A 25241-nucleotide genomic window follows, 5' to 3' on the forward strand; every position below is an offset into this window, starting at 1 on the left:
ACCTGTAGTTTTTCTTCGTCATATTTGATTTTTGTTTTAGCTTTTCGCAGCAAAGGAAAACATCAGAGAAGGGCATAAGATAACAAATCAAAAACAAAAACGAAGTTTTCTACAAACATTTTTGCAATTTGTAATTCCTTATTTATTTTGCATGAAGGTATGCAGTATAAAAAATATAGAATAACCTCTTCTACCTTCTGCTGTTAAGGTCTGCTTCTCTGGAATGTGATTCTGAGAGATATAAATGTTAGGTTAAAGAGAAAAAAAGTGCTTGATATTTTAGAATATTTGAACAGCATGTTTCTAATAGATTTTTTTTTATGTACATAGGACTTGAGGACTATTCATTTACTGAGTAGCACTCTGTTCAATTCAATAAACATTTAAGACTGAAGTATTAGTATATTGAACATGAAAGCCTGTCTCCTGGGGATACACTTTCAGAGTCACCCACTACCCCATGCAGAGGCTTTGAATGGATTAGAAAAGGGCACTCCACTTTGCGTGGATTCAGCCCCCAGCCAGAACTATTGCTTGGTTGTAGAGTTAGGCCTAGCATTTCAGCCCCCAATTGCCTTTTCGGCCTGGTGCCTCATGATCATACACAGCCCTTTTGGGTGTTTAAGTTCCCATGTTCTACCTTTTTCTCTTTTCATGAAATGGGAGTTGGGTTATCTCTCCTGGACAGAAAGATAAACTTCTTAAGGTAAGATCATGTATTTTACATAACAATAAAAGAAAATGAAAAATAGAATGAATGAACAGTACCGGGCATTTTTTTATGTATTACATCATATGATTCTCACAAGAGTTATTATATAAAGTTTAGTGATTACAAAATGATGTATAGTGTTTAGGTGACTTGCTTAAAGTAAAAAAAACTAGAAAGCAAATGGACAAATGCAGATGCAAGAATACCTGCCTTAGGTTTAGTTCTGTCATTACACAGCAAACAACCTTCAACAGCCCCCATACCCTTTTGCCCACGAATAGCACAATTACCCAAAAAACAACCAAAACCCATCCAACCTCACAAGATGTCCACCGATGAGCATAGTGGGAGAAAGGCTTGAAGTCAGTTATTTGAATAATTCAAGGGAATATTTTCTGTGTTTTGTTTCCCTTTTAAGTTGTTTATATCCTTAGGGGAAAGACTCAAGAATTAAAAGACAGGAAAAGTTCTGGGCTTGTTTTAGTCCCTTATGAAATACAGGAATCAATAAATGCTAGTTGAATGTTGAATATATTTGCTATGCTCCATCACTACTTCAGCGTGTGATATAACATTTTCACTGGGAAGGAGGAAAAAAAATCAAGTCCAGTTCCTTTTTCAGATGTACAAAAAAGGCTCTTCCAGGTGCTCAGAGTGATGTGCTTTTGTCTTTTCAAGAAAAAGGGATCAAATAATTAAACGTCTTGTGCAAGTAACAGTATCTTAGGGTTACATCAATAAAATTACAGTAACCTTCTCTCACTTCCTGTAAGTTCACCTGATGAAAAAGAGGCAATCAGATAATTGAAGGCTCAAAGGAGGGCTACAAGAATAAACAAATAGTTAGAAAGTATTTTACAGAGGAAGGGCTAAAATAGCAGGCTTTTTCAGCCCAAGGAAGAAAACACAGAGGGCTTTTGTTGAGTCTTTTGGAAAACTATAAAAGACTTTAGGCAGTAGAAAAGTTACCAGCATGGGCCCCATTGTGCATCGAAATCAGATGTGGAACTTTCCAAAAATACAGATGCTTAGGTTCCACCTCACCCCAGAGCTCCTGAATTAGAATCAGTGGGGGTAGAGGGTGGGTGGGGCTCAGACTCTGTGCTTTATAAAAGGTTCCCTGATGTTCCAGACTCACAGCTATGGTTGGGAACAATTGCTCTTGTCACTTATTCTCCCATCACGACTGACTAAATATGTGGGTGTTTTTGACTCCTTACATTCCAGGGTATCTTGTCATGAAATGCTTAGTACAGCTCAGAGGCAGCGGTAATGAAGCTTTCCTAAAAGGAAGCTCATACTGTGTTCCAGGAGTGGTATTAGATCTTTTACAGAATATTTTGTTTCATTCCCCAAACAGCCTTACGAGAAAGATATTGCCATCTCCATATTATAAATGAAGAAAAGGAGCTCACAGGGCTTTAGTGACTTGCCACACACACACACACACGTAATAAAGTGCAGTAACGAGGATTTGGATCCAGGGCTATTGGACTTTAAAACCTGCTCCAGAAAATGGGTGTGGAAATCTAAGGCAGATTGGAGTAAAAACCGCCCTGATTGAGGATTAACAACATCAGAATTGAGTAGGGGGAATTGACATAATTGATAACTGACGTAATTTGCTGAGTTCTGTATTTGTCCAGGGCAACAAACTATGCCTTCATTTCCATGTTGCCTGCATTTATTCAGATACTGCCATGCATGGGTGACAATCCAAACACGAAGTAGTAGGGAGGAATTAGATTTTATTTTTATTTTTCTCATAAATTTGAATTTTATAGTCATTGTTTTTTTTTTCTCCCCAGAAACACAGTGGCAGCATCTTTAATTTCAACTACCAAATCTTGGTGTCCAGTGAAGTTCTGACCTTCCTTCTCCTTTCATGTCCTTTGATCCTGATCTTGCTAATGCCACAAACTCCTTTTGTGTTTACTAGACTGATAATTATAATTTTAGCATCTCTTATTCGCTTGGGTTTCCCAAATTTGTCTTCTTTTTTCTTACCAGGAGGTTGGCCTATACCTTTAGATTGTCGGAGAAAGGTGAATTCATGCCCAGAGACTTTTTTTGACCTGACTTCTATGTCTGCTACAGTCACCGTTAGCCATTTTTTGATTACTCACAAACAACCTCTACAGAAGTACACTGAGGAATAATCACATTGTATAATACATTTGATTAATTAACTCCATCTTTTGCAATTTTCTTGGGACTGAAGGCTATACATTATAACTGCTCTTCGATATGCAGTTTGCTGATAAATTTATCCTATTAGTGCCATACTTTTTCTTAAAGGATATGTTGACATTATTGCTTATATTCTTATCTATTAGTGAATCATTGAAGGATGTGCTGTTGAGGTGGAGGAATTTGGCAGTAAGTTTGGTTCTTGTTACCAGTGACAGTATTTGCCTTTTTGACTGTCACAGTGTAGGTTTGTATACTTCTCCCATGTTCTTTTCGTTTTTGATAGTTTTACCATTTTCATCTTTAATATTCAGCCTTCAGGCACATAATATAGATTTTTAAAAGAATCAATCTATAATATTTGATGTTCTGCTTAAGGAGTTAATTCACACAGATTCTTAACTGAATTTTTAAGTATCTTGTTTTTTTCTCATAAGCCAAAACTGAGGTCAGTAATCACTTACACAGCCCAATTGTCCACAAGTAACTGTGAAAATAAATGTCTTTGTGTTCATAAATCTTGGATAGAAGAATTGTAAGTTGTTGAAAAAATGTCTGTTATAGACTGTTAAACAGAGATGGCTGCTGCTTTATTTATTTTTCTTTTTTTCTGACTGAAATCTGCCTTCATAAAGGAAAACGTGCATTTCAGGATAATGTAATTCTGGTGATTCTGTTGCAAATATGAATGAGACTCGTATCACTATTCCAGAGACAATCAAAACAACTTAGGGATTCTAAGTATTGTGAGAAAAAAGTTAATTCTTTCATGAAACCATGTGGGAGTTCTATAACTATTATCTCTAATAAATTATAGGAAGATATTGTTTTCTGATATGGATACAATATAATTCTTAAGGTCTAAACTTTAATAGTTCTTTCTTTCATGGTTTGGCCAAGGAAAGCACATGTTGCTCATATCAAGTATATAAAATACGTTAGATTCCTCTAATAACCCAGTTATGCCAATCTATTCTCTGTTTCTATTTGTTCAGTTTCTTTGGGTTCCATATGTAAGTGAGATCATACAGTATTTGTTTCTCTCTAACTTATTTCATTTAGCATATTGCCCTCAAGGCTTATCCATATTGTTGCAAATGGCAGGATTTCCTTCTTTTTCATGGCAGATACACACACACATACAAACATGAGGTCTGCGAATTAAGTTTGCGAACTTGCCGCTGTGTGCTTACATCTGGCAGCACTGTAGAAACAGCTCGGTAAGGTTTCATAACCTTGGTATATCAGCGTCTCATAGCTGTGTTCCTGTCGACCTGTGGCAGTGTCTTGCTAAGTGGTGTTCATTATTGTTGTGTGTTTTTGTGTGCCATCACGAGAATGTCTGAGCTTGAATTAAAGCAATGAACAAACATTAAATTTCTTGTTAAACTTGGCAAGAATGGAAATGAAATCAGGGACATGTTAATCCAAGTTTATGGGGATAATTCCAGGAAGAAAATAGCAGTGTACAAATGGATTAAACATTTTCTGAGGGGGGAGAATGCATAACTGATGAAGAGAGGTCAAGACGGCCAGTAATGAGCAGAACTGACAGAAAACATTACAAAAATTCATTGAATTGTGCTTCAAAATCATCGGCCGACTGTGAGAAGCGTAGAAAACCAAGTCAACATTGATAGAGAAACAGTTAGGAAAATCTTAACTGAAAATCTTGGCATGGGAAAGGTGTGTGCAAAAATGGTCCCGAAGGAGCTCTTACATCACAACACTGCACCAGCTCACACGGCGCTGTCTGTTAGGGAGTTTTTAGCCAGTAAACAAATAACTGTATTGGAGCACCCTCCATACTCACCTGATCTGGCTCCCAGTGACTTCTTTCTTTACCCAAAGATAAAGGAAATATTGAAAGGAAGACATTTAGATGACATTCAAGACATCAAGGGTAATATGATGACAGCTTTGGTGGCCATTCCAAAAAAAGAGTTCCAAAATTGCTTTGAAGGGTGGACTGGGCGCTGGCATCAGTGCATAGCTTCCCAAGGGGAGTACTTCGAAGGTGACCATAGTGATATTCAGCAATGAGGTATATAGCACTTTTTCTAGGATGAGTTCGTGAACTTAATTTATAGACCTTGTGTGTATGTAATTTGAATTAATTAAACAAGGACACTATTAGACTGAAGTGGCTCTAATGCTCTGGAAGCCTACATCTCTGGAACCAATGCTCTGGAACCAAAATCTAAGCCTGTAAATGCCTCAAAGTTATGAAATTCAAAACTAAGGACAACCAGTTGCAAACAGTCAACTAGGCTTTAAGCTATAGTCAATCAATAATTTCCTTATTCCTGAAAGTCTTTCTTTAGTAGTTTAGTATTTCTTTAGGGGCAGGTCTACTAGCAATAAATTCAATTTTTGTTTATCTGGGAATACATTAATATAATAGTTCAATGCCTTAGTTTTTCCTTCTTTTTTGAAGGATAGCTTTGCTCAATATAAAATTCTTAGTTGACATTCTTTTTCTTTCAACATTTTGAATATTTCAACTCACTGCCTCTGGATTCGATGATTTCTGAAAAGTTAGCAATTAATCATTTTTCTCTTGTGCTGTCACATCTCTCTCTTTATCTTTATTGTTAAACTGTTTGACTATGTGTCCATGTGTGAATTTCTTTGAATTTATTCCACATTGAGTTTGTTGAGTTTTTGGATGTGTAGATTAATGTTTTTTTCATTAAATTTGGGAAGTATCTGGCCATTATTTCTTCAGATATTATTTCTGTCCTTTCTCTCTCTCCTCCCTTCTAGGACTCTCAGAATGCATATGTTAGTATACTTGGGTGTTTTATAGTTTTCTAATGCTCTTGTTATTTGTATTTATTTTATTTTCTTTCTGTTTCTCAGACTGGAAAATTTCAGTTGACCTATCTTCAAGTTTGCTGATTCATTCTTCTGCCAGCTCAAATCTATTGAGTCCCTTTAGCAAATATTTCATATAGTTATTATAATTTATAACTCAGAATTTTTATTTTGTTCCTATTTCATAATTTATATCTCTATTGATATTGATATTCTCTATTTTTCTTTAATATCCATTACCTTAGTTTAATTTTTAGACATGGTTCATTTAGTTATTTGAACATATTTGTGCAGTCTTTGTCTAGTAAGTTCAAAATCTGTATTTCTAGATTTCTTGAAGGACAGTTTATAGACCATAGTTTTCTGTTTCTTTATATGTCTTGTAATTTTTGTTGAAAATTTGACACTTGAAATATAAAATTGTAACTCTGGAAATTGTAAGTCTGAAAAAGGAAGATTCCTTTCTTCCCAGGGTTTGTTGTTGTTGCTGCTGCTCTTTGTTTAGTGACTTTCCTGGATTAGTTCTGTCAAGTCTGAATTGGTTTTCATTTGTGGCCACTCAGTGTCTGTTTGTTTAGCTTAGTGGTTATCTTAATATTTGACAGAGATTTCCTTAAATACCTTTAAACAGTAAATTCCCTATTCCAGGGACTCTGTGTGTGTTGAGGCATGTCTTCAAGTTCTGGCAGTTTACATATTTACCTTAGCCTTCATTTCCTCTTTGTACAGAGCTTCAAGTTCAACCTGAGGTGAGAGTTTAGAATCTTCTCAGATCTTTCCTGGGCATGTACACAGCCATGTATGTGTTCTTTTTGGCCCATAGAAAAATGTCGAAGCTTTTCAAAGACCCATGTCTTTTTGGACCGTCCTTTGTTTGCTGCTACTAGTATCACTGACTCTGGAAACTGTGATGTTAGACAGCTGCAACATTAAGTAATTGCTGCTGATTGATTTTAACAAACATCTAGGGGGTAAGGCCTTCTCCACTGAGTGAGCTCTGCATCAAGTCAAATAAAAACAAGCCCTATAAATGGGCCTTTTCCAGGGGGCTGCTGAACATGTTAAATCTTGAGAATTCTCTATGTTTGCAGTGCTCCAAACCTATTAACCCTCTTCCCCCACAGTGGCTTCTAAGCTGCTGTTTTTAAGATTTTTCGTTGTTGTGAGGCTGTTAGATTTCTCCCTGTGAAATTGGAGAGAGGGAATGGTAAAGGGGCAAGTTAAAAATGCTCACTGTTTTAACAAAGATTCTGCCGATTTTTCTGGAATATATCCTACACAGATTGTTGCAAACCTTTGGTTAATTTTTAGAGTTCTGAAAAAGTTGATTTTGACAGGTTTTTTTTTTTTTTTTGTAAATGTGTTCAGAGATCCTTACATTCTTCCAGAAGTGCCTCTTTCTTCATGTCATTTAAGAGGTGGAGAGTAAGTCATGTTTAAATTCAGTTAAGTTGAGCCAATAAGCAGATGAACTCAGATGAAGCAGATTGCTGGCAGAGAGTTGACTGAAAAATAACACAAAGTAGTTTTGAATAAAAACTATTTAGAAGGTACTTGAGTTCTTGGACCATGAATTAATTATGTGATGATAATGATGTCTGAAAATTATTCTAATGATTGTGATAGAGAGAAATAAAGTCGTATAAGAAGGGAGGTGAGCTATGGACATAGAAATGCAAGGGTGAAGCAATCATGGAACTTGGTGATAGACTGGATCTGAGGAATAAGGGAATAGAAGAGCTTCGAAAGATATAAATGATGCTGCTCTGCTTTGCAGAGATGCTGGTAGAATAATAGTGAGGACAATATACGGCATGTGGCAAATTTTATTTTGATATCTTAGAGATTCCTTCATTGAACTAACAGTCTCTTCTTACACTCCTTGGAGACATGTTATTAGAAAGATTAAATGAATAGGTGTTGGTAATTAAAGCCAGGGTTTTAAGCATAAAAAGCTAACTATCATCAAGAGGCCTCCTAAATCACATTAATTTAGAAAAAGAAGAAGAAGAAAAGGAAAAAAATAAATTAAGTCTAAAGATATTCCAAAATGTTTATTATGTTAACTTAATTTTCTAACTTGTGATTCTCTGGAAAAGCAGATGTAAGAATGCTAGGGTTTTGTATTAATGAGGTTTAATTACTGTGTATAGAAACAGTAGGTTCACAGCCTTGAATGTGTATTAATAGTGTATCTTTTATAAATAAAGAGCCCTGGGATTAAGCACTGCCTATTACTTAGAACACAATACTTTTCTCTCAGCAAGTGGATTCATCATTATTTTTAAAAATTATTTTCTTCCTTTATTTTTCCATAGTCCTTGAGGAGAGAAAGCAATAAATTAAAAATGAGATGATTATCAATGAGATGATCACTTTAATCCATATAATTGAGAAATATGTAATTCTAACAAGGCTGAAACTGGAGACAGCAGTACATATTTCTACATTGCCATTGCAGTATTTCAGTATTTTAACTAATTTAAGTATTCATCAATATTTATGTTCTTCCAGATTTTTCAAAGCATTAAGTCACAGATTTGTATCATTTACCTTTATTTGGAAGCTAAAATAACAAAGCTCAATTATAATATTATCTTACTTGTCTTTGTGGGAAAAGAAGTAATGATTACAAAAGAGTTTTATTATAATTAATGTTTCTGTTAAAATAGCACAGGGATGGGAAAGCTTTGGGAGGCCATTCGTGTTGTCCTTTCTATTCTTAAGACTTAATTTTTCTTAATATTGGTTATTTATGTTGTTTATTCATTCTTTTGTTAATTCATTAACTCAACCATTTAACAAACACGTTTTGAGAATCTACTCTGCAAGAATTGAACTACATTGCATTCTATGAAACACGAAGAAGCATGATATGGAGCACTTGCTCTCTGGGAAGAAGTAGCTAACAATCAAAATATTGAGTATAAATATAGGATTTGAAAATCTAGTGTGTCGTGAGATTCTGAATTGTCGATACAAGGTATTACTATTGTTAGATTCAGAGAAGAAAGAAAGCCATGTAGACATGAATAGTCATTAAATGCTTCTTCAACTAAGTGGAATTTATGATTGGTTGTGAAAATAAAGGAGAATTTCTATAGGCCTAAATGAGCCCCTGATCCTCAGAAGGTATGGTATAAGCAAAATGACAGTATAAGCAAAAAGATATTTGGGATTGGGACTACTCAGTACATCAGCCTTATGAGAGCAGAGGGTTTGTGTTGAAAGGTATCCTTAGGGAGGCATCAAAAGCTTTAAAAAATAGAATAATTATTATAAAGTTTAATTTTTGTTCAACAAATATTTATTTGATTACTATTGTCTAATAATACTGTAATCTGGGGCTGTAGTACGTAATTTTTAGGAATGGTTTGAAGCTGTAGATCTCAAACTGGACCACTTTGTGGAAGTACTGTAAAGGGCTTGCAATTTCATTTGGGCACCACGCCTTGTCTGTAGGGTACATAAACAATATGTCTTTCGTATCCATATTTATTATTTTCAAGTATGCGTAAGTTTTGCTATTGTTGCCTTTTTTAGCTCATGTAGTTTTTTTCAAGCAACAGATCCAAAAGGTATTGGAGCTGGGTAGAGAATGTAGGATTCTTTCCCTTTGCATCACGTTTTTATGTGGAGAGACATTGATTAGTTTAACTGAGCTTCTCTCTGTGCCTACTCACTCCTCAGGGGAGTTAATTGATTTGTAAAGTTGGGAGCAGGAACTGAGCATGAGTCACTAATTTTCTTTGTGATCTTCTCACCTGCAGAGTATGAGCAGTTAAGTTTAGCTGTGAAGAACCTGCTCAGCCTGGGGAGACCTTCTGCTAGTACTCTACAGTTCTGGAATATCGTAGTAGGAAGCAGATACTGCCTTGCACCTAAGCTATATACTCTAGTATCTACTCTGTCATTAACCTTTGAATCCGCTTGCCTAAACCTTTTGTTTTATCCATGGCAAGCTACAGTCTCTGAGCCAAATCTGACACATTGCAGGCTAAATCTGGCCAAGTTTTTCCATTTACATATTGTGTGTAGCTTTATTGCTACAACAGCAGCATTGAGTAGTTGCAACAGACATCAATCATATGGGTTGAAAGCCTAAAATATTTACTATCTGGCCCTTTACAGAAAAGATTTGTCAACCCTGGAACTCTTATTTATAATTTGAGCAGAGAAGTCATTCATTGTACTCCCTAAATTACTAAATGAATCACAACATTATTATATAGGGATTTGTTAAAATGTTGACTTTAAAAACATGTTTTATTATTATTCAAAATGGTAGAAACCCTTGGAGTCAGGAATGGGGGTTTGGTCGCCCTTTGAGTAACAAAGATAAGAGCCAATGAAGTTTGAACTAGTTTGGTGATTATGGAAATAGAAAAGTAATACTGGGTTTAGGAGTTATTATGAAGTGCTAATTTTACAGAAGTTGATGTCTACTTTTTTACAGTAACAGTAAGCATTATGGAACAGGAGAAAGCAAAATGTCTCTAAGCTTTGAAGCCTAGATGACCGTGAACATCCTGGGAGAAGTTTATAATGTATTTCTTTATTGGTCTGCCTTGCCTCTGGCCCTTCCAGCCACACATTCACCACCATTAGGAGTAAAGGCTCCAAGCCTAGATACAGTGTCACTCAGGACCTGTCACTGTTACCAACACTAAACGTTTGCATATGCAACTTCAACATCAATCCAGCATTGTATTTTTACGAACGTGGTGATGCCCTTTGTCTTCCCAATATTTAAGTTAGAGTTCAGTATTTTTCTCATAGACACATGGTTTATCTCCTGGTTCCCTATACCTAGTTGTAAAGCCTGTTTACTTATGTATGTTTGAATATTCAAGTTTTTAGTTTATTTACTTGTCAGTGTGAATCCATTTTTATAATATTTTGTTTTCTGCCTCTTTCCAATAAAGAACATGAGGTGTTGGACTCCTCACATTGTAAAGAAATCCCTTCAAATAAATAATCTTGGTTCCTTTCTTTTCTTTTCCTCTCATTTTGACTCTATTTAGTGCTTCCTAGACAGTGCATTCCTTAGTTTTTTAGCCTCAAGATTGTTTCACATGACACAGGTGTCCTCTTTATCAACTTGTTATTGATGAATTACATTCTGTTTCTTTTTTTTCTTTAACTATTGCTTTTGATAGATGTAGATTATGTAGGTATTTTCTTGAGGATTCATATTGAGCTGATCCCTATATAGTTTTACTTGGCATTTGGCATATTTTTAGTTGCACTTGTGCATTTTATTGAGGAGATTATTTCTGGGATTTTACCACCTTCAATTTCACCTGGGGTATGCAAATTTATACACAGAAATAAAAATCAAATTTCATTTATATTTGAAATGGTATTATCACCTTCCTCAGATGGTATTTAGACTCATGGAATTTTTTTTTCTTTCTGAAAGTAACATGTATATATAGTTTGCTTTTAAAAAAGATCAAGCAAAACAAATGAGGATATTGTGTCATTCTCCAATGTTCATCACCAAGTTTTTAATCATTCCTTCCAGAAATATCCCATGCATATATTACACGTGTATATACTTTCTTTTTTGCACAGATGTGAACATACATTGCATATTATTCTTCCCTTTATTTGTCTCAGCTCACCATGTCAGTACCTATACATAGATCTCATTTTTTTGAATGACTGAATAGTAGTAATGGCTATGTTTAATGAGCATTTAGAAACTTAGGCACTACACTAAGCACTTTTTAAAATTCCTTTCAATTTATTTCATTAATTTTGTTATTTCATTCATAACCGCCACCAAACCTTGTAATAGATACTATTAGTATTCTAATCTTGCAGATGAGGAAACTGAGACTTTACCAAGACACGTTTGCCCAAAATGGCAGAGCTAGGATTCTGACATCATACTCTTTTTTAACTACGGTATTTTTCAAGTATATTTCACCAACCATTTCCATCAATATGAACTGGGATACTTGTAAAACATAGATCTTCAGGGTCACTCTCAGAGAGTCTGATGTAGTAAATGTTGGGAGGGAGAGTCACAAATCTGAATTATTAACAATAATCCAAGAGGATTTTTTGTAGCGTAATATCTGCAGACCTCTGCATTGTACTACATTGTCTCCTTGTATGAATGATATTTATTTATTAAACAGTATCTTAATAGTGAGTCTAAAAATAATTTCCAGTCTTTTAACATTATAAACAACGCTCCAATACACATCCTTACTAGTGCGTTTTTATTTGTATTTGGTGAGTTTAATTGTAGGAAAGAGTTCTAGAAATAGAATTCCTGGATAAAAGAATATATGCATTTAAAATTTTGATACACTCTTGGGAATTTGATCAAGAACAGAGATAATCCTTTTCCCTGGTTAGTCCCTAATTAATTATTAGTTATTCTCCTAGGAGTAAAGATTTTAGAACACCAAAAGAGATTAGTCAAAAGTTTTTTTCAACCAGTTCCTTTTATATTTATTATTTATTTTACCCTGTATTAATTTGCTAGGGCTGCCTTAATAAAGTACCACTAACTTGGTGGCTTAAACAATGGAAATGTATTGTCTCAACAGTTATGAAGGCTAGCAGTGCAGAATCAAGGTGTGTGTAGGGTTGAGTCCTAAGGGCAGTGAGAGAGAATCTGTTCCATGCCTTTACCCTAGCTCTTTGTAGTTTCCTGACAATCTTTGACATTCCTTGGCTTGTGGCAGCATAACTCCAATCTCCATGTGGCATTCTCCTGTGTACATGTCTGTCTCCAAATTTCTCCTTTATTGGGACACCAGTCATTGGATTAGTGGCTCACACCTATGACTTCATCTTAATTGAACTAATCACATCTGCAATGACCTTATTTTCAAATAAGGTCATATTCTGAGGTGCCAGGGACAGGACTTTGATACATGAATTTTGGGGAGACACAACTCAATCCATAACATACCCAGAGTAAAATCATAGGTAGTACCTACACTGGTTTCTCAGCACTTTGCTGGTGAGATTTCTGCTGTGGTTTCAAATGTTTAATTGACACCTCCAACTTCAAAGTGGCTACGCAAGAAAGATTTAACTAAGAATCACTAATTGGACATTAATTGGTAACACTTTCTAAAAGGGAACAATATCCTGACACCCATTTATAATTCAGATGATTGATATTGCTAAGATCTGATTACTTTTCTCATTCATGACACTAAGAAGCAAGCTTCCCACCACTTACTCTCCCTCCATTTCATTATTTAACAGAAACATTAAAAATAGCAAGTGTACATAATTTTCTAGAAAGTAAGAGTGATAATTATGCATATAAGTGGTGCCTTGCAGTATCATTCTCCAGGAATAATAATGGCAGTTTTTCAATCCCATCTGTTCCCAGGTGAAGGAAGAAAAATTTAAACATGACGAAAGTCTAAAAGTTGCTATCTAAAGGTCTCCTGTAATAATTGACAAATTAGCCTGAAAGAGGCTTATACGGATTCACAACTAATGGTATCCATTTTTTAGTTAGTGAGGGTAAACCCTCACTAACGCTGTGCATTACCTACAGCAACTTGATCAAGAATGGTATATCGCGTTATTTTAATTTATATACATTTAATTATAAATGAGATCAAGTACCTGTTCACATAAGAAATTTCTAGCTATTTTTCATGAATTGCTCCTATTCTTTGCCTACTTTTCCCCTTAGGTTAATGATCTTTCATCTCAACTTTTAATTTTCTTTATATAATAAAGATATTAGCCCTTTGTCATATGTGTCAAAGAGTTTTCTCAAATCTGTCACTTATCTTTTAATATTTGAAATCTTAGTGACTTTATAGAAATTTAATGTTTGTATGTACTCAAATTTATCAATCTTTTTCTCTACAGTTCTGGTTATATGTCTGGGTATGGCTCCTGATCAAAAGTCATTTGTATTTTAAGATTATTATTATTACAAGTGTGTTTATTTATATAAATATTTATGTGGAATTTATTTTGAAGTAAGAAAGGAAGTACTAATCCAGCTTTATTATTTCTTTCCAAACGACAAGTCAGTTATCTCACTGGCAATTATTACATAATCCATTGTTTTCCTACTGATTTGAAATACCATCTTCATAATATAATAAATTTCTACAAGCATTGGAGCTTTTTAAAAAAAATTCTCTCTTCTATTGCCTTTCAATTATTGCACCAGAGCCATTTAAATTTTATTTAAATATCTGATAAAATCTGATCTCCACCCCCTCCATTATTTTTCTCTTTTCAAATTGATACCTGGCTATTGCACACATTTCTTTTTCCAAATGTACTTTAGGATTACTTACCAAGATCCAAGATGGAGTGGGAGGGAAATTTCTATTGCAATACTACAACATTAAATTTAAGACTAAGTGAAAGTAGAAGAATCACTATCTTGAAAACATTGAGTCATCATAATATAACAAGGTGTGTTTTTCCATTGGAGTACAATTTTCATGTTCTTCACTCAGCCTTTAATAATTTCTGTTGCATTTCTATGTGATGTCTTCTGCCGGTGTTACTGCATTAGTTTCTTATTGCTGCAGTAACCAATTACCACAAACTTGGTGGCTTAAAAATACATAATTTTATTATTTTATAGTTCTGGGACATCTAAAATGGTCCCACTGAGCTAAATTCATGGTGTTACTAGGGCTGCATTCCCTTTGGAGATTCTAGGGAAGAATCTATTTTCTTGTGTTTTCTACCTTCTATGAGCTTCACTCATTCCTTGGCTCATGGCTACCTTCCATTCTCAACGCCAGCAAAGGTCAGTCAAATCCCTCATATTGTGTCACTCTGACACTGACTCTCCTCTTTCACTTTTAAGTGGATAATCCAGGATGATCTCATCTCAAGATCTTTGACGTAATCACAACTGCAAAGTCCCTTTTACAAGTGCGATAATATATTTGCAGATTCTGGGGATTAGGACACAGACATCTTTTCAAGGCAATCATTCTGCCTACTACCATTATCAATACTTCTTTCCCTAGGACTGTCCTGCTGTCACTCATCATTCCCTCCCATTTAAAGTTTCTCATTATTTTCTTATTTTTCCATATTTATATTGTAGTCTTTCTTAAATGTCATTGTAAGTCATTAGAGTATACTGGGTATTACAAGGCATGACAGAGCTGTAAGAGCATTTCCAAAAGCTTTCATGTATTTTGAGTCATTTGGAATTGTGAGTCATCTCTAATGACAAAAGAGTCATAAACTCACACACTCTTGTGTTAGTATTACTTTTCTCATTATCAGAAAAAAGAATTCAGGGAACAGTGAAAGTAGGCAAGTAGATTATATCACATACTAACACAATACTTCTATTCCCATTGTCTTATTTACCTACCATCTCAATACTCAGATAAGTCAAAACAATATCTTCTATTCTCAGGAGTTGCCTTATGTTGATCACACTAGACTTGACGATGTCCAGTGGCAGAGACCCTACTACCTGCTAAGCGGCCAATTGCATCCTGGGAAGCTCTAATTTTTAGAAAGCTCATGTAGAGCTAAAATCTGTTTCTTTGTTATCATCTCACTGTCTGCACTATTTCTATCCCCCTAGAGATAGAGGACCATTCTTATCACCCTTCTGCTTTTCAAGTACTTGTGATGCATGTTGCCCTGTACCTTTTCTTCTTCGATCTTTTCTCACATGACATAATACTCAACACTTTCCTTACCCATGTCCAGAGAAAACAGTCAACTTGGTCTTTGCACCTCCACAAATGTAGGCCTCAGCACCAAGCTGAGTGCCCAAAAGTGGTGTCACTGCAGTGTAGGGTAAGCTGCTTCATTTTCCCCCATGTCTTTAACTGGTGTCTTACACTCTGACTCGTTCTGTCAGCTGTATCTCCCAGTTCTTTTCTCATGGTATTGCTAATCTCTGTACCCCCATACAGAATTTTCACAACTCATTTCTGTACTGAACAATAGGACTTCATATTTAGTCACTAATAAACAATTTGTTATTCACATTCAAGCCTCCATTTTACCGAGTCTAGCAAACTTGGGCTCAGTTTGGATATTTAGCCTCTATCTTTATTCTAATGCATGGTTTCAGGATCCCAGAATTGTTTGTGTGCTCGATTTTTTAAAAATAGTAGCACGCATAAGACTCTGTTCTCTATATTAGTCTTTGCCAGCTCTCTTCTGAGGGACTATAATCCTGCCCCTGAATCCTAAACCGGTCCCTAAGGCCTTGAAAGCCTAAGTTCACAGCCAAGTAAAAAAAAAAAAAAGAAGCCTAAGTTCAAAGTCAAGTAAACTTTGACTTGTTAGACTTAGCCTACCACTGATGATTTTACACTTTTATAGAAACATAGTGTAAACAACATGTGAAAATATGTTATGTAGACTTTTAATTGCTAATGTTTATTTTTCTTGGGGGGAGCATAATGTTCTATGAATTTATTCAGTGTTTTCAGTATGCATCTTTTTGAAGAAGTAGTATTTGATCCACATGTTGCACAATCAACTGGAGCAGGTAGGACAAAGCCAATTAAGTAAGTCTAAGCATCAAAGACAGACATTTGCTTAGGCGCTGTCAATTTAGGCTTTCAAGGCCTTAGGGACCTGTTTAGGATTCAGGGGCAGGATTATAGTCCCTCGGAAGACAGCTGGCAGAGACTAATGTAGAGAACACAGTCTTATGCGTGCTACTATTAAAAAAAAAAAATCGAGCACAGAAATAATTCCGGGATTCTGAAACCAGGCATTAGAATGAAGATAAAGGCTAAATATCCAAATTGGAGCCCAAGTTTGCTAGACTCGGTAAAATGGAGCCTTGAATGTGAGTCACAAATTGTTGGGTCACAGTTCTTTTAATCCCACTGGTCCATTACTAGGATTTACTATCAAGGGTATGTTGGCACTTAATGTATAAATCAAAATCCAGATTTCCCACTGTAACAAAGAGATCTTGCAAAGGCTACAAAGTTGGCATGGCTAGATACTCCCCAGTAATGTACAGAGTTTCTTCTTCCCCTTAGTACTGGCAATAAAGCTCTTGTCATAGTCCTTTTTATCTGTGATGCAACAGCATGAACACTAGATTTGGTGTCATGAGACCTCAGTTGGACCCCTGCATTCCACTAACCAGATGCTTACTAGTGGACAAGTCACTGAATAATTCCAAGCCTTAGTTTCTGGATAGGAATAATAGTAACATTGGTAGGAATATTGTGGGGGCTAAATAAGAATCATCTGGGTAAATGAAATACTATTTGCTTTGCAGACTGTAAAACACTTCACAAATAGAAATTATTATTCGTCTTACAGTAATTTGAATCCATGATAGTTTTTGAATGATATTGTTTCAGATTCATTTATTCGACAAATGTTTATTAAGGGCATACTGTACAAAAAAGATGGCCGTGGTCCTTGCCTCTATGGTTCTTTAATTCTAGTGAAGGATGCAGGCCTTAAAATGCCAACTGAAATATTAATAATTTTATATATTCTTTTTTTAGCATATATTCATAGAATCCTATTATGAACATGGCACTTTGTTAGGTGCTAGAAAAACATGCCTTTAGAAATCTTACCTTATAGATTAGTGAGATTATGTTTAACCTTTGTTTATTCTTCCTGATTTTGTTATTTTAATGAGTTTACTATCTGAATCATTAATGTATTTGATGATCATTAAATCATTCAGTGTGGAAACTCTTGAGATATAATGAGAGACCTTATTAAGCGTTTAAAAAGAATCAGTATATTCTATGACCAGAGGATTTTATGATTCTCTCAAAGTTAGGATGAAAGGAAATGATTTTATTTTGACATGACTTACTATCAGTAACCTCATGCTAGTATTTGAAAGTGAATTACTTGGGAGAAAAGCAGGACTGGAGGTGAGGAAAATAGTATGGAAATTGTCCTAGCAGTTCAAGTGAGATACAGTGATGACCTGGAGTAGGGTCGTAGCGGGGGTAGAAAGAAATGAATGTGTTTAAGATATAATTCAGTGATGAAGTATGGGGTTTGTGGATTAATTTGGCAGGACACTGAGGAAGAATAAGAATTGAAGAATAGCCCTCAGGTTGTTTGAGTGGCTAGTGTATGGAAGTACTGTTTACTGACTGGAAACAAAGAAGAGGGAATGATTTGAGAAGTTGACAAAATGTTTAAAGATTTAAAAAAAAATCAACATGAGGATAATCACAAATGCTTTAACAAAGATAAATAGGAGAGAATTATCCTACTAGATAGTAAAATTAATTTTAAAGCTTCAATAATCAAGAGTGTCGTTCTCATACTAAAATAGATCGACATATGGAACCAATTAGAAAATCCAGAAACAGATTCAATTATATGTAAACATATGGTATATACTTATTTTCAAAGAATGCTATTGCAAAAGAAATAGTTGAACATATAAACACATATAAAAGTAAAACATTAAAATTTCAAAACAATAGGATTAACTAAATAATTTATAACTATGTACATATTGGGATTTAATCTTAAATGTATCATGTAGATATATATTTGTCATTGAAACTTATTTACACGACATTATTAGAAGTAAATATCAGATTAAAAAACATTACCTATAATGCTGTTAGATATTTATGCATAATATCTTCATATAAGATTTACAGAAAATCTCTTGAACCTCCATCCCACTTTGGGTGGGAAAATACAATGCCCTGCTGAAGATTTCCGTAGACTCTACAGGGTATCTAATCTCAATACTCATGATCACCTCTTGCTGCAAATTTCTTTCTGTGTAGTACTCTTGATTTCATTCATTTTTCTCATCTTGTGGCTATACTTGACTCTCTGCCTACTTGACTACTGGAATAGGTAACGTACCCTGGTTATTTGTACCAAGAGATTTTATTCAGAAATATTCCTAACCATGTTTTTCTTAATAACAAAACATCTGGGAAATATTTAAAAATCCACCGTCAGAAGAATCTGTAAATGAAATGTGGTATACAGTGGATTCTTATACCACATTGAAAATAAATGAAACCCAGATACATAATATTGATTGAAAAAATTGGTAGAAGAACCACTGGTAAAAAAGCATTTTATACCATGCTTAAGAAGTTCAAAGGCATATAGTGCAAAACAATTTATTCTTTATGGATACTTATATATATAGTTAAATTTTAACAGCAGTCTAGGGAATTATAAATACAAAGTTCAGAACAGGATTGAGCCCTGGTTGGGGAGGGTCAGGATTGGGGTTGGAAAGGGTAACATGGGTGGGACGTGGCAGGTTTCAATGGTAATGTTTTATCTCTTAAACAGAGTGGTGAACACACATGGATTCATTTTATTATTTTATTATCTCACATATCCATCCCCTTTTGAGAGATGCTTGTCAGGTATCTTGCTGAATGCCCTTCTTTTTTGACAATATGAAATATTTGATGACAAAAGCGTAGTTTCACCATCTCCTTCCTTGGGGCTCTCACTTTCCATAAGGAAACCATGTACTACAGATTTCTATTTCAATGAGAAATGATGGTTCTTCCTTAGGAAGCAGAAAAGGATGCACTTCATTGTTGTTTAAAATATTTTTTTAGTCTCCCTTGCACATACCCACATGTCCACACACACACATTTACACAGGGAAGCACTCAGGGATGATATCCCAAAATGTTACTATTAATTATCTGAGCATACTGAATTCAATGTGACTTTTCCCCTCTTTCTTTATATTTTCTAATATTTCTCTAATAAATATATATACTTTTTTTTAAAGGGGAAAGCAAACTAACTCATCCTGTGTGGTTAAATTTCAGAGTATTTTTCAAGGCCTTTAAAATCCTCCTAATTTTTTATAAACATAGTAGAATTCCAGCTTAACCAAATCCATGAAGAATGGCTTGTTCTAATTAATTTAATTTTAGGATGAACTATGATTTAACTTAGAAGCTCTTTTCTTTATAGACTATACAATCTTATTGTCATAGTTCCAGCTTTTCCACTTTTGCAATGCAAAGCAATAAACAACAGTAATAATAATAACCGAACTGAAAAGCAAAGAAACTTACATCTTAAAAAGGCATAATCATTTCCCTAACTGGTAGTTAGATTTATTAAAAAGGGCATTAGAGATTGTTCAGTTGATCAATAAATATTTATTGAGCACCCACTACGTGGTGGGATCTCTGTTAGATTCTGGGGATAAAATGATGAGCAAGACAAATTCCAGGCTTCATGGAGTTGACAGTCATCTGGTATATTCACTGGACAATGTGTTCTGCTGAAAGATTTCAGTTGCTTTCTAGTGCTATTTTTTAGCTAATTGTTATATGAGTGAATTTTTATTTTATAAGATAAGCAATGTTATTAATTCATAGAAAGTTATTTTTTGTATTAACTCAAATTTTCCCTTGTTGACTTATAAACATTGGTCTTTGCTCTGCCTTTAAGAACTTGAGAATCAATCTACCATAGCACCTCCCCTTTTCCCCACTTTGTGGGATAGTTTTTAAGGAGGTAGCCTTTCAAATAGGGTGAGAAGACTGTTATGCTGCTTCTCTGGGATAGAACACTGCAGTTCCTTTCATCATTTCTTCTGTGACATGGTTTTTAAATCATATACCACCCTGATTGCTTTCCTCTGGACGCTTTCTATTTTGTCACCCTTTGTTGTTAAAAATAAATTACTTCCAATTTCCTGCTTTCAGTAGAGTAGAGTGAACATAATTGACTCTTTGATGTGTGAGGGTCTGGTATAGTCTGAAAGCAATTACACTGACCTTGAATACTTATTCTCTGTACTGTAAATATCATTATAGGAGAAAATAGGAGCTTGTACTAAATCTTTACCAACCCATGGATACGCGTATATCTTGGAAGATTTTTTGAAAATAGTTTATTTTTTTCGTATTTGTCTTTTTCTTTTGATAGTGCATTATACCTTATAAAGGTAAAAAATATCAAAAACAAAAAATGATTAATAGTGAAATTCATCCTACAGATAATCTGTTTTTCTTCTCTAGTAAACTGAACTTTCTGAGAGCAAGGATTATCTTATTAGTTTTTAAAAATCTCTAGCACTTAGCACAGTCCTAGATATGTATGCTGATGTCCAATAAATATTTGTTGACCAATTTAGTGCTTTTACAAGAAATTAAGATCTCGTAAAATGAAATAAATTCCAATTTTTAGAATATATTGAAGAATCAATAATATAGAATTAGACCTTAATTTTATCCTAACCTGACAAGAGTAACCATTATATATTTATTAACAGTATTCACAAAGAAAAATACTAGTGTTTGTGTGGGAATACTTTTACTTATAAATGATGGGAAACCCAATTAGCAATGGCTCAAACAATAAGAATTTTATTATTTACTTAAGAAGCCTGGAGAAACTGGCCCTGGGGCTCTTTGAGTAGCTCAGTGATATCATCAAGGTCCCAGGCTCTCTTTATCCTTCTGTTGCCGCTCTTGGCCTGTTACCTTTTTGATTTTAGTCTCATTGCCTTATGGTTACAACATGCCTGCCTCAGCTCCAGACATCAAAAGTGCATCCAGAGAAAGGAATCTGAGGATGGCCAAGGCTCTGAAACAGCCTCCTTGCATTTCTTTTCTGTGGGGAGAAATATTCCCCTTATATCTAACTAGCCAAAATTGAGCTGTATGGCTATCTCAAGGAAGCAGACAAAGGAATAGTCTTGGGAATGACTGTTGATACTAGAATATAGATATATATTATAAAAATAGATCATGAACTTCATTAGTCTAGTGGTAAATTCAGGGGAACCAAGTTGTAAAGACCCTACTAAAGAGATCACTGATAATATTGGGGTAACATGATTATTCTAACAGATGAATCATCACCTCAATCACTTTTGGAAGAACTGATGAGCCCAGTTATCTTTTCCAGCTTTTGTAAATTAAACAAGCTGTGATCTTTATCACAAAGCTGTTTTGTTTTTTCTCTTTCCTTTCAGGAATCCTATCCAAAGAAGAGGAATTACACTATGGAAATTGTACCATCTGCTTCTCTGGATACGTTTTCTTCGGAAAACGAGAATTTTCTATGTGACCTCACGGACACGGCAGTTACAAAGAAACCTTGCTCCTTAGAAATTGCAAGAGCTCCTACCCCGAGAACTGGTAATATTCTCACTCACAATTCTATTTGCATGCTTATAAATGGGAAGACATATCATTAATATTTTTATTTTCCACAATAATTTCAAAATGAAAGTTCCCCAATATAACCACAAATAAGCTTTGTATTTATTTTATTTTTTTACATTTTGAAGTAAGCGCAGGTAAGTCAGAGGGTTTTTGATATGAAGTCTCTTAACTTCCTGGTAAGAGCTCTCATGGGAGCAGTACTGCCTTGGTGAAGGCGCTTTGAAACCTCTTCATGGTAAAAAATTGTCTAGGCCAGACACAAAGCTTTGGGTCCTTCAGGACTTCGTAACAGATTTGGTAGCAAGAGTCTTTTAATACACTTTTCTGCATCCTATCTGTTTTCAGGTTATCAAAGTGTACTCAGCTACCTTGTATATTTTATATCTTCTATGGTATTTTCAGATCCATTATTTTATTTATTTGCATTATAAAGCAGTGAACAAGGCAAACAAATATTTTGCCCATTTGACTGATAAGGTGATTGGAGCTAGTTGTCTTAGTTAAGATCAATACATGGTGGGGCCCTTGCTCAAACATGAGTGTTTGACTACCATCATATTTGCTTACTGTTACTTCACCACCACCTCTAAGAAAGAGGCAGGGTACCTGAAAGCTAATGAGGGAGGGAAATCTCAAGTGGATGGTCAACATATTCAGTGCTGCAAAGGATCTGTGAGAGAAGTTCTGGAGAGGCTTTTTTTTTTTTTTTTTTTTTGATTTGACGATCTAATTGCTGCTTATCTTTGAAAAGTAAGTTTTAGAGGTGTTATGGTAAAACCAGATTTCTGGACGTTAATAGTGAGACATGGGAAATGGGAAATAAGGAAATGGGAGTGGAGGATACAGGTTACCCTTTCAAGATTAAAAGAAGAAATATATGATAACTTGAGAAGAAAGAGGTACAAGGGAGAAATAGCTAGTTTATTTTAGAATAAGTAAGCTTTGGTCAAGTTCAGAGGTTGGAGGAATTTGCTGGTGGAGAGCAAGAGACTGAAGATAAAGAATAGGAAAAGAGAACAGAATGGGTAGAAAAGAGAACAGAATGAGCTAGTCTAAGAAAATACAGACATTGCTTTTCCCAGAGAGAAGAATAGAGCATTGCTATGAATATAGAGAAGTTCTGAAATATGTATTTCCAAACGGACTGAATTTCTGGGTTTAGATAAAAGATCATTGGCTGAAAAGAAGAGCTAGATCTTGAGAAGGGTTAAAGTCAGAAATTCTATTTTAGATAATACCCTAAAAATTGTTATAGAAGTGACCAAATAGGTTTCTGAGAAGTGAAAACTGTAGGCTAGTGTGTTGTATGAATCATAAGCCTGCAGAAAGAAGATTTTTAAGATGAGGTAAGAGTATAATAATGAAAATAGTTAAAATGTATTGAGCATTTACTATGTGCCAGATACTGTTCTAAGTGTTCTATATACATTATTTCATATAATTCTTATAATATTGTAAGGTAATAATACCACTATTCCCATTTTACTGATGAAGAAATTGAGGCACTGAAATATTAGGGAACTTCCCATGGTTGCATATTACTAAGGTGTGGCTCTGGGACTTGAACTTGGTTTGTCCAATTGTGCTCTTAAGTAATCATTACCCTGCTGAATTATTTAGGGGACGAAGTAGTGTAGAAATTGTGAACCAATTACTGAAACCCTCAAGAAATGTGGAGGTATAACTGAAAGTCCCCATATGATAGCAATAAAATCAGAAAAAGAATGTTACAGTAGGACAGCATAATCTTCAAAGAGGCAGCACTTTTTGGATGAAGGCAAAAGAATAGTGACCCAGAAGCAGTCATGGAGAGTATAGACAATGCTGATTCCCAAACTATGGCAGCTGATAAGAATGGAAAATCTTTCATATGAGAGACCATGGGGAAAATTGTGGGAAGATCAAGGGGATAGCTCAGTTAACTTAGGAAAATAAAGGGCATATGTGTATGAAAATGTAAAAGAGCTTTAATTAGGACACAGTGAGTAGGGATGTGTCAGGGATGATGGATGCAGAAATGAAAGTGACAAAGAAGACGGGGATTTATTCATTAAACAATCAAAAACTAATTTAGTTCTTTCATGTGCCAAGCACTGTTCTGTACACTGAGGACATAGGGATAAAACGACAACAACAAAAACAAAACAAACAAACGAAAAAACCATGGACAGGGTAGCAAGTCTGATTAGGCTCAGAACAACTCTCCCGCTTAAATAAACACGGTGGATAAAAATACAGAAAAGAAAAACTTTGTAAAAGCATCAAAACGATGACAGGAAAATTATGTAAACTGAATAACGTTTAAATTAAGAACTGTTTTTGTCAGTAGTTTAGTAAGGAATAATCAAGCCCAAACGTTGGTGAGGGTGGGAAACCGATGAAGCACTAAAGCTACTTTTGTCCTGAGGGAATTGGCTAAACCTGATATTGAACTTTGTGCTCAAGGCCTCTCTGAGTTTATTTACAAAAAAATAAATTTCTGTGCCTACTCAGCATGAAGATTCTAAAAGGAATCCTTCCTCCATGGAGCTGGGACTTCAAGGGCTACACCTCAGAGTAATCAGAAATAATTCTTTCCCATAACCGGTACCCCAATGAGACTACAAGGAAAGATACTTGGTTGTGAGCAAAACAAGAGAGGAAATTCCTAAGAAGTTATTACCACAAACTTGTCCTCGCACAGATTCACACCCAAAATTTGTATCACCTTAGATGTTCCAAAAAAGTCAATCCATGAATTTAGTTGACAACAATACCCTCTGAAATCAAGCAGAAGCAAAGGTAATCCCTCTAAAGAGGAATGTACTCTCTTCTTAGGCTCGAAATAATTCCTTTAAATATTTTTACAATTAAATTGGGAATTTACAATAACTAAGCCTACAGGAAAAGGAACCCCAAATGAGAATCAACAGAAACAAGAAAGAACAGTTCCATACTGGAAAAGACTTCAAATATTGGAATTATTAGATAGAGACTATAAAATGACAATGCTATTATAAATAAAAGATAAGCTTGAATGTATTTTGCGAAATAGAAATTATAAATAATGACCTAGTGTATTTAAGAGGAAGAAAAACTACTAGAAATGAAAAACAAACAAATAAAACAACAACAACAAAAAAAAACAATAACACACACACACAAAAAGAAAAACCCCAAATTTAAAACACAATGGATGGGTGGAACAGTAGATTAGATTCAGCTGGAGACATTTACCAATCTGGAAATTAGGTCAGAAGATTTTCAGAATGTTGCACAAAGAGATGAAAAATATGAAAGGGAACCTAAAAGACTTGGAGGATATGCTAAGAAATTCCAAATTGTCTAATCAAAGTTCCAGAAGGAGAGAAGAGAGAGAATGGAGTAAAAGTAATAGATTTATAAGGAGCTGATTTTCATCAAAA

At 34.8% G+C, this 25241-nt stretch overlaps 1 protein-coding gene across 6 annotated transcripts in view; it reads left to right on the forward strand.

Annotated features, from left to right (window-relative positions):
* ANKS1B (ankyrin repeat and sterile alpha motif domain containing 1B) overlaps window positions 1–25241 on the forward strand; it is a 914119-nt gene that overhangs the window by 272774 nt on the left and 616104 nt on the right. For all 6 annotated transcript variants that reach the window (XM_033118713.1, XM_033118715.1, XM_033118712.1 and 3 more), the window contains exon 10: window positions 21645–21810. In XM_033118713.1, coding sequence (XP_032974604.1) covers window positions 21645–21810 — 166 coding nt within the window. The remainder of the gene's footprint in view (window positions 1–21644; window positions 21811–25241) is intronic.

This window comes from Rhinolophus ferrumequinum, chromosome 10 (genome assembly GCF_004115265.2).
Source record: "Rhinolophus ferrumequinum isolate MPI-CBG mRhiFer1 chromosome 10, mRhiFer1_v1.p, whole genome shotgun sequence".
Classification (NCBI taxonomy): Eukaryota; Metazoa; Chordata; class Mammalia; order Chiroptera; family Rhinolophidae; genus Rhinolophus; species Rhinolophus ferrumequinum.